We start from the raw sequence: 16,830 nt of genomic DNA, 5'->3' as shown, positions 1-16,830 counted from the left end.
GCAGTGTGGATCAATACTGTTTAATCAATATCAGGCGGACATGGAGTAATCAATACTTCATATGAGAGCAGAACCATGAAACCAAAGACCTGTGAAATGATTTCCTGCCGAGTTCAAATCCTTGGGTACTCACAATGTATTTCATTATCAGGGGCTCTGGGGAACCAATGATGAACCAGGGAGGATGGCAGGCATTACACAGTAACCAGAGTTCACGCAGACAAATATGTATATATGTTTATATATTTTTTATTTTATTTAACACTTATTTATACAGGTTTTTCTCATTGAGATTAAATTTATTTTTCACGAGAGACCTGGTCCAACAGCAGCAGGGAGAACAATGTTTCAGACAAAACAACTTACATAKGGTCACGCCCTGACCTTAGAGATCCTTTTTTCCCCCTATTTGGTAGGTCAGGGTGTGACTAGGGTGGGAAATCTATGTTTATATTTCTTTGTTGGCCGAGTATGGTTCCCAATCAGAGGCAGCTGTCTATCGTTGTCTCTGATTGGGGATCATACTTAGGCAGCCCTTTCTCCCACCTTCTGTTGTGGGATCTTGTCTTTTTGTGTTGCAGGTGTTGCACTCCTAGCTTTACGTTCGTTGAGTTGTTTATTGTTTTTTGGTGGAACATGGAACAAGAAAATGTACGCCTACCACGCTGCACCTTGGTCTTCATTTAACGACGGACGTGACACATACACTTAACACAACATTGAACAAAKCTATAGACACACATACAGAACAACAAATACATATTACATAAAGAAACACAAATATCATAACAAAAAACAGCTGACTTGTGTMTGTGAAAAACTCACTCATTAACTCTGAGGAATCTCTCCATTCACTACATGTACCCACAAGCAAAACAAGAGGCATACAGTTCTGAACAATTTACTAAAACCAAATCCAGCTTTTAATACTGTACATAGAAAATAAAAAGTGTAACAATTCCATTTTCAATTGAATAGACACTTTGTAGTACTGTGTTAAATGAGTTGTGTGGTAGGCCACTGGTTTCAGGGAGCATCAGACATCAGCCTGAACACTGGACACCAGGGTTGGGGTCAATTCCAAGAAGTAAACTGAAATGGAATTGACCGCAACCCTGCTGGTCACACAAGGTGTGATATCAGGTGTCAGACTGAACAGTGGATTAGGGTTAAGATGTCAGATGTCAACCTTGTTTGTGTCTGGCAGCAGCCCCATTTCCTTCAGGATGACTGTCTCCAAGGACAGGTAGTCCTCATACTCCTTCATGGCCTCCTCCAAGATCTGCTCCACCTGCTTCTCTGGTATGATGGGTTCCTGGGAGGGGGACAGACCAAGGAAACATGCTTTTGGTTCATCTTGGAAAAGAGAAATTAATAACAACCAAAATCATATGTTGTTCAATTTATTTCAACCCTTCAGACCAATTGTGAGACCTCTCACAACAACCTCACAGAGACAGATTCCCAGCTGTTGATAGTTTTCCATCATAGAGAAAATGTAGAACTCTATCAGATTACTATCTCTGTGATCAGTAATTACTCTACCTTGTCAGGGAAATGCAAAGATCAGTTATATAAAGAAGGTCAACCAACCCATTGTATTGTCTTTCATAATATCCTTCTATGGTTAAACCTAACCTCATTCAAAACATCAGAGTTTGTGGTCTCCCTAGCAACAGGCCAGGACTAGCAAGTACAAAAATTCAGCATGTGGTGTGAGAAAGTGAGAGGATAACAAAGTGAATGTTTTTTTTATATATAATGGCCATTTTGAATTTCTGTCTTATCAGGGCCAGACGGGAGAAAATCTAAACACACACACATTTCTGAAAACAGTAATCACCGTGTTTGGTTTTAAATTCTTGAGGTCTGCMTCTTTGTAGCCTACTCGTAAAAGTATTTGGTCTGGATGGAATTTAATTTGTGTGTTTCTCTCCAAATGAGTGCAAAATAATAGGTTGGGAGACATGTCTGAATTGAATGTTGGTTGTTTACTTGAAAATAAATGTATTCACTAGCCTTAAGATAGTCTTCGATCATCTTGACATAAGCCAGCGGGTTAGGGGATTTATTCTAAACTTTAATTTGTCCCATAACAGTAATTTTGTTCTGTCTGTTTGGGAAGAAAGACAGAATAAATATACATGAGCTCTGGGACAAATGCGCTATCATTGTTGCACAAAGATATAAAACCGTGTTTCAATCATAATCACTGTAATTTTCCCTTATATGTAGATGGTGTATAGTTTAGATTGGGAGTAGACATTCCATGGTGGGTGGCAAAGATAATTTAAATCTGATGATTTAGAATGATCTTAAATGGTTACAGACTAAATACTGTTTAATGAGAATGAGAGCATTTAAAGACTGAGTGAATTAAAGGTGAATTAAACAAACTCAAAGTTTGCTCAACAACAGCAACTACAACAACTAGAACCAAACTGGCAAGGTGTTCTTTCAGGGGGACACAAGGGGAAGTATACGTATTTTTCCCAGTAACCTTGGTTGAAATCACAGCCATAAGTTGCCCACTCAAGCATCAGATAATGGGTCTAATGGTTATGTGAAACCAGTTAGCTAGTTTTGCAAGGAGTGCTTTCCTTAGCCTGAAATGTTTGATAAACCAGTTAACTAGTTTGGCAAGGAATGCTTTCCTTGGCCTGAAAGGTTTGATAACCGCTGTCCAGACATCTCCCTCTGATAGACCATTATGGAGTGGATGTGAATATTACAGACTGTACACCTCTCCTGCTCTCTGCTGCTAAGAATCAAATACCAAGCTATGAATTAGTCATGAGAGTGAACAGATTCCCGCTCCTCTCACACACTTGACTTTGCAGAATTGGACTGAGCTCATCTACAGTTGAAGTTGGAAGTTTACATACACCTTAGCCAAATACATTTCACAATTCCTGACATTTAATCCTAGTAAAAATTCCCTGTCCTAGGTCAGTTAGGATCACCACTTTATTTTAAGAATGTGAAATGTCAGAATAATAGTAGAGAGTGATTTATTTCAGCTTTTATTTCTTTCATCACATTCCCAGTGGGTCAGAAGTTTACATACAAAATACTAATTGAGTGTAGCTTTCCTTTAAATTGTTTAACTTGTGTCAAACGTTTCAGGTAGCCTTCCACAAGCTTCCCACAATAAGTTGGATGAATTTTGGCCCATTCCTCCTGACAGAGCTGGTGTAACTGAGTCAGGTTTGTAGGCCTTGCTCGCACACGCTTTTTCAGTTCTGCACACAAATTTTCTATAGGGTTGAGGTCAGGGCTTTGTGATGGCCAATACGTTGACTTTGTTGTCCTTAAGCAATTTTGCTACAACTTTGGAAGTTGTGGCAAAATTGATCCATTTGGAAGACCCATTTGCGACCAAGCTTCAACTTCCTGACTGATGTCTTGAGATGTTGCTTCAGTATATTCACATCATTTTCCATCCTCATGATGCCATCTATTTTGTGAAGTGCACCATTCCCTCCTGCAGCAAAGCACCCCCACAACATGATGCTGCAACCCCTGTGCTTCACGGTTGGGATGGTGTTCTTCGGCTTGCAAGCCTTCCCCTTTTTCCTCCAAACATAATGATGGTCATTATGGCCAAACAGTTCAATTTTTGTTTCATCAGACCAGATGACAAAAAGTACGATCTTTGTCCCCATGTGCAGTTGCAAACTGTAGTCTGGCTTTCTTATGGCGGTTTTGGAGCAGTGGCTTCTTCCTTGCTGAGCGGCCTTTCAGGTTATGCCGATATAGGACTCGTTTTACTGTGGATATAGATACTTTTGTACCTGTTTCCTCCAGCATCTTCACAAGGTCCTTTGCTGTTGTTCTGGGATTGATTTGCACTTTCGCACCAAAGTACGTTCATCTCTAGGAGACAGAACGCGTCTCTTTCCTGAGCGGTATGACGGCTGCGTGGTCCCATGGTGTTTATACTTGCGTACTATTGTTTGTACAGATGAACGTGGTACCTTCAGTTGTTTGGAAATTGCTCCCAAGAATGAACTAGACTTGTGGAGGTCTACAATTTTTTTTCTGAGGTCTTGGCTGATTTATTTTGATTTTCCCATGATGTCAAGCAAAGAGGCACTGAGTTTGAAGGTAGGCCTTGTAATACATCCACAGATACACCTCCGATTGACTCAAATTATGTCAATTAGCCTATCAGAAGTTTCTAAAGCCATGACATCATGTTCTGTAATTTTCCAAGCAGTTTAAAGGCACAGACAACTTAGTGTATGTAAACTTCTTAGTGTATGTAAACTTCACTGATACAGTGAATTATAAGTGAAATAATCTGTCTGTAAACAATTGTTGGAAAAATTACTTGTGTCATGCACAAAGTAGATGTCCTAACCGACTTGCCAAAACGATAGTTTGTTAACAAGAAGTGGTTGAAAAACAAGTTTTAATGACTCCAACCGACTTCAACTGTAACTTTGGGTCAATTAAATCCGTTTGCAAGACTTACAGTATGTAGCTGATTGTCACCTTCTGGCTCAAGACGTTGAGAATAACTTAGAAACAGGTACTCAGGAGTACACACACATTATGCATCAAGCAATCTGTTAGCAATCTGTTATGTCATGGCTGTCTTAAATGATTTTGGGAAAATATATATATATATTTTTTTTTATGTGCAGACAGCCCAACTTTAAGCAGGCAATATTCGATGCTCTGGCTTTAAACGTATGAGCTAAAAATGGCAAAACTTTAGAACCAGTTTGAATCTGTTCTGACCATGTGACATTATACACAGATAATGTTTTCCATCAGTTAATAATCATCTCTATATACTGCATCTCACCATCTTCTTTCTCAGCTCCTCTGCCTCGGAGTCTTTCTTCTCCTTGGCTCTCATCTCCCTCCTCTTCTCAAAGTACACCAGCCTGTCCACCTCCTTCTCAAAGTACTTACTCATGCTCAGCTTCTACACACACACACACACACACACCACACACACATGCACGCAGACGGAGGATGGTAGAGTTATATCAAACGCATTGGAGATAAAAAAACACAGATGGTAAAATTGAATCCATCCTGTTGTCCTAGAGGCCACCTCCAGTACAAACCTCATTGCTGGAGGGGCTGCGAAGTGTCCATGGGATCTCCAGAATATGCAGAGTGCCCAGGTAATCAGACACAGCCAGGAGATGCTGCTTTGCTGTTTGTACAACAAACAAAAAGTGAATCAGATTAATACAGAACTTTCTGAATCCAACAATAAATAAATGCAGGGATCCAGCAGCAGCAGCAGCATTAGCAACATAGCCTGGTTCCAGATCTGTTTGTGCTGTCTTGTCAATCCTACTGCCACAATGACCATAAGAGTTGGCAAGACAGCACAAACAGATCTGGGACCATGCTGGCAGCACCAAGATCAGCGGCGACTCACAGGAGACGATCCAGGGTTTGATGCATGTGATCTGGGTGGCAGTGATGTTCTGGGTCTGGGAGGGCTCATGGGTCTTCTCCAGAAGGTCCCACACATCGATGTTCCCATCCTCCTTACCGATGAAGAGCACAGCTGGACGTGACTGGGACCAGTATCCCACAGTGCACTTCTTCTGAGAACACGATGACTGGATGATGGGGCCGTTCTGAAAGGTCGTAGATCACAACAAGTTCAAATGCTTAAAAACATTTTATAAGCCTTATCATATAACCTTATAAAGGCTCATATATACTTACAACAAGTTAGAATGCATTATACCTGCAGGGTTTAAGTTAAGTGATACCAAATTATCTTAATMAGTCTGTGTTTGACCAAATGTTGTTATTGTTGTTACCATGACGCCCTCCTTCCAGATGGCAAAGGTCCATCCTCCCACGGTCAGAATGATGTCTTTAAAGAAGGGAGACCGACGAACAGTGTTCACCTGCCCATCATGGATTATAAACCGARGAGAGGGCTTGGCACCTGAAAAACYGAGAGAAGTAGACAGAAACAGAGAGAGAGACAGAGAGAGAGAGTGTGCAGTTAAAATTGGCAAAAAACACATACATTRCTTTCAACAGGGCCGGGCGGTGACACGGGGGAGCAGCTTAAGCCCACCCTCTTCAACATARATATCAACGAATTGGCGAGGGCACTAGAACAATCTGCAGCACCCGGCCTCACCCTACTAGAATCTGAAGTCAAATGTCTACTGTTTGCTGATGATCTGGTTCTTCTGTCCCCAACCAATGAGGGCCTACAGCAGCACCTAGATCTTCTGCACAGATTCTGCCAGACCTGGGCCCTGACAGTATATCTCAGTTAGACAAAAATAATGGTGTTCCAAAAAAGGTCCAGTTGCCAGGACCACGAATACAACTTCCATCTAGACACCATTGCCCTAGAGCTCACAAAAAACTATACATACCTCAGCCTAAAAATCAGCATCACAGGTAACGTCCACAAAGCTGTGAACGATCTGAGCGACAAGGCAAGAAGYGCCTTCTATGCAATCAAAAGGAACATAAAATTCAACATACCAATTAGGATCTGTCTAAAAATACTTGAATTAGTTATAGAACCCATTGCCCTTTATGGTTGTGAGGTCTGGGGTKCGCTCACCAACCAAGAATTCACAAAATGGGACAAACACCAAATTGAGACTGCATGCAGAATTCTGCAAAAATATCCTCCATGTATAATGTAAAACACCAAATAATGCATGCAGAGCAGAATTAGGCCGATACCCGCTAATTATCAAAATRCAGAAGAGAGACAAATTCTACAACCACCTAAAAGMAAGCAATTCCCAAACCTTCCACAACAAAGCCATTACCTACAGAGAAATGAACCTGGAGAAGAGGCCCCTAAGTATGCTGATCCTGGGGCTCTGTTCACAAACACAAACAGACCCCACAGAGCCCCAGGACAGCAACACAATTAGACAGAACCAAATCATGAGAAAACAAAAAGATAATTACTTGACACATTGGAAAGAATTTACAAAAAAAAAAGAGAAAACTAGAATGCCATTTGGCCCTAAACAGAGAGTACACAGTGGCAGAATACCTGACCACTGTGACTGACCCAAAATTAAGGAAATATTTGACTATATACAGACTCAGTGAGCATAGCCTTGCTATTGAGAAAGGCCGCTGAAGGCAGACCTGGCTCTCAAGAGAATACCTGTTGGCACAAGAAAAGGAAAACCAGTGAAGAACAGACACCATTGTAAATACAACCTATATTTTTATTTATTTATTTTCCCTTTTGTACTTTAACTATTTGCACATCATTACAACACTGTATATAGACATAATATGACATTTGAAATGTCTTTATTCTTTTGGAACTTTTGTGAGTGTAATGTTTACTGTTAATCTTTTACTGTTTATTTCACTTTTGTTTATTATCTATTTCACTTGCTTTGGCAATGTAAACATCTGTTTCCCATGCTAATGAAGCCCTTAAATTGAATTGAAATTGAATTGAGAGAGGGATTACCCCAGTTCAACCACATAGGAGACGGGCCACATTGTCAGGCGGTGGGTGTAGCTGGTGCATGAAGTCAGGCGCAGGAGAGCAGAGATGAGTGAACAACYCACTTTACTCAAGAAAATAGCACAAGTAACAGTACCAATGTGCGAACAATAATGGTTGCCACAAAACACGGGTGAAAACAGCACCCGGACAAAACCAACCGGAAACGTACCGACATGAACTAAAAACAATCACACACAAAGACATGGGGGAAACAGAGGGTTAAATACATGACCAGTAATTGGGAGATMAAAACCAGGTGTGTGGGAAAACGAGACAAAACAAATGGAAAATGGATTGGCGATGGCTAGAAGTCGTCGACCGCCGAACACCGCCCGAACAAGGAGAGGCATCGACTTCGGCAGAAGTCGTGACACACATGGAAAATGAGTCTGAGGTAGGTATGTGTGTCTGTGTCTGAATGTTTCATCAAGATTTGAATCAACAGTGGTGCCATGTCCAAGGACCAGTATCTTCCTATTGGGATACAGTAATAACGTTAAAGCTAAATAAACAGTCTACTGACCACTGGGAGCACATATTATAGTATAATAATGTCATTTCCCTTGGGAACCATTTCCCCCTTACCATTAACTAACATGAGGAACGTGCTTTATAGGGAGCAATTTACCATTAATGTACAAGCAAATAACCTTTGTCTACCCTGACACTGTTGTGACATGAGACACAGTTTATTATTAAGTAATCACATTCCTGTGCCCTGCCAAAACGAGATGAGGGAACCAAGTTTAATCTCCTGTAATTGGTCATAAATTGCTGAATGGCTCAATACTTTAGTAGTGATACTATTGTAGTCTAGCAGCCATGATATTAKATCTATTTCCCAGACAGTAAATGCCTTGTTTTGTTTCTTGACTGCCTCAAATCTCTTGTGCTTAAACAAACTATGATTAGGAGGAGAATAGGAGATCCTGAAGGCATTGTTTGAGTCTCCATGGAATCTGTAGAGCAGTTACATTCATGATACTTAAGATATATGAAACAAGCAACCAATCTCCCKGATTACTCAGAGCTCTAGAGGTTTAGGAGATTATGTATTTTCCTTGGCTGTGAACCAACGGACGTGTTAACTGTAAGAGTATAGTTTAAATGATATTATAGATAAAGTCTCATTTATGATGATCTTACTGAACAGTCGTCCAGAGTCGTTGTCCTTCTCCAACTTCCAGTCTGTGTACACAAGCTCTCCGTCCTGAGGGCAAAATGTGGTAGAAAGAACAAGTTGTAGCTGAGTTTTACCACCAAGCCCCAGGATGGATAGTTTACAGTTGGCATACAGTATGAAGTGACCTGTGACTTGAATTGAGTTCTTCATGAAAAGTATTAACTCCATAACTCATCAATGAAACACATTCCACCTCTAGTAGTATGTACTTTTCAGTTACTTGATAATAGTTCCCCCTTGGAACTCCCTTCCATCCATCCATCCATAGAATAGCTATGGAGAAGAAAGGCTACGTTACCTCGGTCCCTGCGTATAACTGGGTGCAGATGTCCTCCAGCGGTTTGAGTTGTTTGGCTGAAGGCACTCTGAGCAGGGCGTATTCTGGAGCAACCTCTGACCTCTCTGCATTCAYGTGGGCCCTGTCTGTCAGGGGTTAATAGGGGGAAGCACAGAGTGAGCAGTGTTGTTATGCAGTTAAACATCATAGTTAGGGCATTTATTCCAGATAGCCTTTTGTAGCTCTTTAATGACTGTTACTCTGTGAGTGAAACAGGCAGGGCAGTTGACCYGAGAGCACGTGGGGCTGTGGCTCTGTAAGGCTTGGTACCAGCTCAGTCATCTGACCACCACCAGCAGGAGAGGGAGAAGGTAAGGAGCAGCCATTTCAATGACAAAAGCCCCACTGTCTGCAGTGATAGTGCAGGACTGGACAGCGTGTTCACAGCCCTTTATCGCCATATTATATTAGCTATCTCTAGGGTATATCTGTCTGATCACTACACACTATTTGTTATAGGAGATGTAGGCTACTCATTATAACTGTGYTTAAGATCAAATTGGGTTACACTAACAAACGTTCCAGTGATGACTGATGACATTGATCATCATAGCGTCATTGATGACACGAAGATCACCACCTTCTACAATCTAAACCTAGTGTTCCTATTGGGTTGGAGGATCGTAGGGAGGAGTCTTTAAGACAGGACAGGTAACACCTTCCAATCAAGACTCTCTATGTTAGTTACCTGACCTTCCATTCTCTAACAGACAAAGCCGCTACCCACCTTAACTCAAGACAGCTGACCCTATTCATTACATAGATCATATCGAAACAGCCCACGACATGCCCAAAAAACGCCCCAAAATTCAGCACTTTTTAGGTTCAGTAARTGAAAATGAATTCATTCCATAACCATTATGAAAGCTGTGTGTATAAAGGCAGATCTTAAAGCAGCAAGACAAAGGCAGGTTTTCTTCTTGATGTACCACCCGAGACACAGTAACATCTTTTGGCCCCAGGGGCTCAGCAGCATATTGCAAACAGCTGACAGTCAACAAGGTTAATGCCCCCTGACTATGAGAGCCTTGTCTAGGTCTGGGACCGATCGTTTAATAAAACAGTATGAAACCAGAGGCGAGAGGGGTGAGATGGGTGAGGGGGGGTGGTGAAGGGACAGACGGACATGCCCCACTGATCATGGAYCTCACTGATCCAAAGTAGAATCTGAGACAGTGGCACACTCACACACATACACAAGCATGTCGAACGCAATGTACAGACACACTGACAAACACATCACACACTCCACAGACAGTGTGTGCCCTGCGGGTCCATTACAAAGAGTAACTAGTCTCTTATATCTTTATCTCCTAAGATTRTTGATTTGAAGACAGATGTTGTTTTGGCTTACTGTTTAGTGTTCTGCTCATCTGTGTTGCTTGAAGGGGTTAGAAAAAAGGGAGGATGAAAATAGGAAAAGAAAGTGACAGCAAGAGAAATAAACAGAGGGAAGGGAGATGCTCACCTGCATCAATGCCTGAAGGAGAAGGAGAGAGAAAAAAGGTAGAGGAAGAGGGAAGGTAAATACTCACCTGCGTTGCTACCTGTATGGTTGTCACAGGTGTTGTCTCGCAGGCTGATTTTCAAAGGGCTGTATTCCCCGCTGGTATCAATCTTAGGCAGGGAAACCTGACACATGACAAGACGATAGCTTTGACATCTATCTAATGCCTTTAGAGAACTGTCAAACACACAGTACATTCCAAAAATAYGCAACACTAGGAACACCACTCTCCCTTCATATTTTCTGTGTGTAATTCCAACAGATTAGAAGTGTAGGGGAAAATTAAAGTGTAGATAAAGGGTTGAAGTGGAGACTGAACCCTGGTCTCTGGGGTCATACCAGGAGTGTTACCAATTAACCAAGGGGTCTGTTATAAATCAGTAATGGTACAGTATGATATATGCTGTACCCTGATGAGTGGTTTCCATGTGAGGTCGAGGTGTTTGAAGGTGTTGGGAACACCGTGAGGATTCTCCAGGGGTTTCTCCTCCACCTTCTGTTTCCGCTGGTCGGCCATGGTCTGGAGTACCCTCGGAGCACGAATATCCCAGAACATCACACAACTGGTAGGGAGAGACAAACACAGGGAAAACAAAAGAAACAAACAAAAACACCAACAAAGAGGCATCTAAATTATAATTGTATTGTTTTTCATTCAATATTTWAAAAAATAAATAAAACGATTGCATTTAGTCAGTCATTTAATATTAATGTCACTTTGTACCAATCAGGGGCGCAGGTGACGATCTGAACACATATTCCATTCCTGTTCTCCATCGGTACCCCCATTCTAGAGACCTTATCAGAATGAAAGAGAGAAAATGAATGAATATCTACTACACCACAGGTAGGCTTTTCAGTCCTTGTCACGGTGAGTAATGATATCCCATTTAGGGTCGAAACCTTGTCCTAATAAAAGGGAGCACTTGGGAGCATAGACCATTGTGCAGCTGTATTTTAGTCCTAGCATAATGCTATCCCTCCCTCTATGGTTTTCCAGGTTTGGCTCCCTGGGGACACTTTGATAATTGCATGGTTTCACTTAAACCAACGACTGTCCGTGGATTGTAACGAAGCGTTGCACCACCCACACGCTTCTTTAGACATAAGACAAAAGACACACTTTATTAGATGGTATAACCAATGAATGTTCACTCACTTCAAACGCAGAGCATACAAGGAGATTGAGGAAGGGATAACTTCATTACTATCCACCTCTTTAATAAAACCATGTGAATGTAGCCTGGGTGTCAAGTCTGTTTCTGCTCTCTTGCCAACTCCTTCTGGAATTGTCATGCTCAATATTACACTGGCACCCAGGCTAGTGTGAAAGGCTTGTAGTGATATTATTACTAAGACAGCACTATATAGGCATCACGACAAGTCACTTGAAGATACGTGTTACCTACTATTACCTGCTCTGACCTGTTAGGGAGGCTTGTGTTGACAGGATCCCTGACATAGAGATGATCTCTATGGTGCTTCCTGACGTAGATGGACCATAGCAATTATGTATAAAAGCCTGTTGTGACATTCACCCTTGACCACTCCTATAAAGCTATTCCTATAGACCTTCTCTACTGTGACTACTTTCACTGATCATCTATCTCAGATCCTGCTAAAATGTATTGTGTAACGGTCAAAGTGCTTTTAAGTCAGATTGGATCGTAAATTAAACAGGGTCATCATARCAAAATTAGACTCAGAAATCATTAGTGTGATAAGAGGACCTAGCTAACCCTTTTAATGTAAGTGTTTGAATATCAGTGTGTAAATTAGGTGTGAAGGCTTAAAACTGTCAGTTGAGTAGTTCTCACTGAACCCTGGTAGGTTGGTACTTAGTTAAGTGTATTTACTTTAGATCTCATAAGGTGGGGCCTCCCGAGTGCTGCAGTGGTCAAGGGAATGCATCGCAGTGCTAGCTGCGCCACTAGAGATTCTAGGTTTGAGTCCAGGCTCTGTCGCAGCCGGCCGCGACRGGGAGACCCATGGGGCGGCGTACAATTGGCCCAGAGTCATCTGGGTTAGGGGAGGGTTTGGCCGGCAGGGATGTCCTTGTCCCATTGCGCACTAGCGACTCCTGTGGCGGGCCAGGCACAGTGCACGCTGACACTACAGTGTTTCCGSCGACACATTGGTGCGGCTGGCTTCCGGGTTAAGTGGGCATTGTGTCAAGAAGCAGTGCGGCTTGGTTGGGTTGTGTTTCGGAGGACACACGGCTCTCGACCTTCGCCTCTCCCGAGTCCYTACGGAAGTTGCAGTGATGATACAAGACTGTAACTACCAATTGGATACCATGAATTTGGGGTGAAAAAAGGGGTAAAACATTTGTGCTGGGAGCCGGGTGTGTTGAGACCAAAACTTTCAAGAATGAAACAGAAAAGTCAAATAGACAAGCACAAATCACATTAGTATTTTCCCATGGTAAGAAATCACAATCAAATAATTAGCTAATAAAGCATCTTAAAGGGATAGTTCAGGATTTTTGCAACCACCTCTAACTTCCTTCATACTGGATGGAGAGAAATATTCACAAGTTCATCTAACTCTGGGGAAGTAGATAAAGGGTGTCATTGCCAAAATCCKGAACTATCKCTTTAAGTCAGTGGTATTCAAAGTCGGGTTGAGACAATTGCAGTGGTGTCGCCAAAATGAAARAATTTTGAACAAAAAATTAAGGGTACAGAATATTGTATGGGCCAATATATAAAAGTTTTGGGGAAAGGTAATTTGAGAAGAGCGATGAAAATGTTATTAATTAAAGTTTTTTTGTTGATTGAAAAATATAAATGTATTGATTTTAAAGGTCCAATGCAGCCATTTTATCTGAATATCGAATAATTTCTGGGTAACTAACAATGAAGTACCTCACTATAATTGTTTTCAATTAAAATGYTCAAAAATAAAACTAAAATACTGTAGCTTCTTTACAAAGAGCAATTTCTCAAGCAAGAATTTTGCTAGGACTTTCAGGTGTTTTTTTCAGACAGCRCMTACACTTTATTTTTWAAATTTATTTTACCTTTATTTAACTAGGCAAGTCAGTTAAGAACAAATTCTTATTTTCAATGACAGCCTAGGAACACTGCCTTGTTCYGGGGCAGAACGACACATTTTTACCTTGTCGGCTCGGGGATTCGATCTTGCAACCTTTCGGTTACTAGTCCAACGCTCTAACRACTAGGCTACCTGCCACCCCACTAAAAGGGCATTATCATAATTTTCACAATATTATTCCAACCTCAGTGTGGAAATATATATAAATCACAGGAAAATCTATTTTTGACTGCACTGGGCCTTTAACATTKTGTTTCTAGATTTGGGGAGGGGTGGGGTCCCCCAGAAATTCTGGATAAGAAACTGGGGTTCCCACTGAAAAAGTTTGAATATCACTGCTTTAAAGTTTAGTCAAAAGACAAACAATTCATAATGATTCAAAAGTATCCCTCAAATTGCTCTCTTCATAAGGCATCAGCCTACCCTCACCCCGCTATCATCCCCCTACAGTAGGTATTCCCAAACTGGGGTATGTAATGACGTCGGGGCTACAGTTCCTCCCCTCATCCCCCTAAAGTAACTCCCCTCATCCCCCTACAGTTCCTCCCCTCATCCTCCTACAGTTCCTCCCCTCATCCTCCTACAGTTCCTCCCCTCATCCTCCTACAGTTCCTCCCCTCATCCTCCTACAGTTCTTCCCCTCATCCTCCTACAGTTCCTCCTCTCATCCCCCTACAGTTCTTCCCTTCATCCCCCTACAGTAACTCTGTACCTCAAAGGTTCCTGGCAGCCACTGGATGTCTGTAATGGGTGCTTTGTGGCCATTCTCTATGCCTGAGACAGCACAGTAACGCACCACAGGGGTCTCATTCTCCCGCTTGTCTTCAAAGCCCTGCTGGGGTGACAAACACACAGGGATTACAGCAAAAAGCAGGGTTTTAGTCACACAATACAGCAAACAGCAAACAGCAAACAGCAGGGTGGCATAAGCACTGTCAGGTCAATCAACAGGTTCCATACCATAATAGCACTATGGAGGATACAGAGTGAAATACTTTATTGTCCCAGAATTGTCCTTTCTATTCTACTAAAGACAGAATTCAAATAATATACAGTTAGTTGCTTTGCTAACASTGGYAATTAAGACCAGAATGTGGTTTATATTATATACAGAAGGATTTTTGTTTTTTTGCTCTAAATGGTTTAGGACCTAGAGCAGTGCATGTGATTTCACTTTGCACTTTGGCCACCGCTGTCGTTGGCTCTGTTTCTCATTAAGACTGAGATCACTGGCTGATCGGAAAGAGATGTAGACTTAGCAGTACAGCTGCATGCTTGGAGAGTGCTGTATATGTTACTGTTTGTGCATGTCTACTGGGTTATGGCACCCTTTTCCCTATATACTGTAGCGCACTACTTTTGACCGGGGACAATAGGGCTCTGGTCAAAAGTAGGGCACTATGTAGGGGATAGGGTGCCATTTGGGACACAGCCTGTCTCTACAAAAGGTGTGAATATGGCAGGTTAGGACATACACACGTTCCCTTAAAACCATACGGGGGGTTTACAAGGCAGTAACAGGTGCTAGTAAAGGACATCTTTAGCTGATAGAACTGCCATTGTTTGTTCTGAAAACACATAGCTGTAATCAGATGTGTGTTATGTCAGCTGTGTGTGTGTGTGTGTGTGTGTGTGTGTGTGTGTGTGTGTGTGTGTGTGTGTGTGTGTGTGTGTGTGTGTGTGTGTGTGTGTGTGTGTGTGTGTTATTGGACATGAAAGACCTATCAGGGGCATAGAGGGGTTAGGCAACAACTGGAGTGTGGTGTGTGTTGGTGTCGTTGACTCTGGATACTGGATGTTGACTCTGGAGTGAACAGGGACAGTGAATGGAGGGAAGGAAGATGGATGCAGCTGCTATCATATTGTACCAGGTAATAAACAAAGAATAAACTGAGATAGAGACTAATGAAGGTTGGATATTAGGGCTGTGACGATAACAGTATCYCAATATTTTTCCACTGCAAACATGAAAACATGAAGTTGACCAAACTCTTTTGTTCTTTAAAAACCTGCTGTAAAATATTGTGTGCTACAGGTTGGAAAATAAATACATGTGACTCTGGATGACAACATAATGATATTTGTTTCCATGTMTGTTTCATAAAGAAGTGAAATCCGCTTCATGTTTTGTTTCCTTGCTACGATACTAATGAATATCGCAATACTGGAATCGTCCCACCCCATTGGAAATGGGATGGATGTGGCAGGCAACAGCTTTGGGGTTCCAGGTTTTCTGCTTACTAGTTAAGGCTGGTTTTGCCACGGTATATGGTTAGGTTAGGTCAGAGATGGTCTATAATGTTGTAGTAATGTTGCCCTTGTAACAGGCTTTGGTTAGGTCTGACCTGGACAGAGTTGAGGTTTGTGGGGCTAAGCTGACTAAGTATATGGGTTAGGTCTGGCTTGCTGTGATCGCCAGGGTTGGCTTGAAAAGGACCATCAGGACKGCTGCATTCCCCTTTAATTAAAGGCTGAGGATGAAGAGAAACCCGGCAAGCCAATGTGTCATCATCTCACTGCGTCACAGGGCTTTAACTTTAAAACTTAGCCTAGAACTTGGCATCTAAATTGAAGATAATATTATGAACCAGAATTGGGACCCCTCATAGACTTGCAATGACCTCATCTGCAGAAGCATGCCATTGGGATTGAGTCAGTGTGATCAGGACAGAATGTTGATTAGTACTTACTAAAGCGTTGGTGTTTGCTGCTATGTTCTTTCCACCACTGGTGCGTGTGCCCTGTAATTGTTCTACGTGGGTGGATATATCCCATAACACAACCTGAGATGACAACAACACAAATAAGTGTATTACTCAGGGTGGATCAACAACTACACCTTCACCTCCTCTCATAAAACCCTCTCATTTTAACGTATTAATAATGCTTCAGTTTAATATGACACATTTCATGAAAGAAAACCACGGAGAAAACAATGGAGGATAATGGCCAAAGAGGAGAGAACGAAAAGGAGAGAACGAAAAGAAAGCTGCACCTTCTATAAACAGCTATTTATCTGTTTTATCAGATTCCCTTGAAATGAAGCCAGTGAGGCCAGTGAGGCCAGTGAGGCCTGGGACGGAGGAGGACATGGGAAATGAAATCTACTCCTGAGATGGTTATATAATACAGCCTCATAAGAAAAAATCCACAGTGCTGACAGTTAGTGGGCACTGAAACAGAGACAGGGAGGTAGGTAGATAGGTAGGGAGGAAGGGAGGGYTAGAAGGAGGGAGAGAGGGAAAGGGAGAGAGGAT

General features: G+C 41.9%; 1 protein-coding gene across 3 annotated transcripts in view; it reads right to left on the bottom strand.

The window, feature by feature from the left end:
• Nucleotides 1-225: 225 nt before the first annotated feature.
• dnai3 (dynein axonemal intermediate chain 3) overlaps nucleotides 226-16,830 on the bottom strand; it is a 28,164-nt gene continuing 11,559 nt past the window's right edge. Inside the window, exons 12-24 of one of the 3 annotated variants that reach the window (XM_024003456.3) lie at nucleotides 16,264-16,356; nucleotides 14,286-14,408; nucleotides 11,241-11,314; nucleotides 10,926-11,079; nucleotides 10,545-10,641; nucleotides 10,364-10,390; nucleotides 8,971-9,095; nucleotides 8,636-8,699; nucleotides 5,799-5,929; nucleotides 5,405-5,609; nucleotides 5,082-5,173; nucleotides 4,814-4,936; nucleotides 226-1,315 (exon numbers count right to left, since the gene is read on the bottom strand). In XM_024003456.3, coding sequence (XP_023859224.1) covers nucleotides 1,178-1,315; nucleotides 4,814-4,936; nucleotides 5,082-5,173; nucleotides 5,405-5,609; nucleotides 5,799-5,929; nucleotides 8,636-8,699; nucleotides 8,971-9,095; nucleotides 10,364-10,390; nucleotides 10,545-10,641; nucleotides 10,926-11,079; nucleotides 11,241-11,314; nucleotides 14,286-14,408; nucleotides 16,264-16,356 — 1,446 coding nt within the window. In that variant the 3' untranslated portion in view covers nucleotides 226-1,177. The remainder of the gene's footprint in view (nucleotides 1,316-4,813; nucleotides 4,937-5,081; nucleotides 5,174-5,404; nucleotides 5,610-5,798; nucleotides 5,930-8,635; nucleotides 8,700-8,970; nucleotides 9,096-10,363; nucleotides 10,391-10,544; nucleotides 10,642-10,925; nucleotides 11,080-11,240; nucleotides 11,315-14,285; nucleotides 14,409-16,263; nucleotides 16,357-16,830) is intronic. The other 2 variants (XM_024003457.3, XM_024003458.3) reach the window with 2 other exon arrangements.

This window comes from Salvelinus sp. IW2-2015, linkage group LG16 (genome assembly GCF_002910315.2).
Source record: "Salvelinus sp. IW2-2015 linkage group LG16, ASM291031v2, whole genome shotgun sequence".
Classification (NCBI taxonomy): domain Eukaryota; kingdom Metazoa; phylum Chordata; class Actinopteri; order Salmoniformes; family Salmonidae; genus Salvelinus; species Salvelinus sp. IW2-2015.
This window is presented reverse-complemented; position numbering and strand designations above follow the sequence as displayed.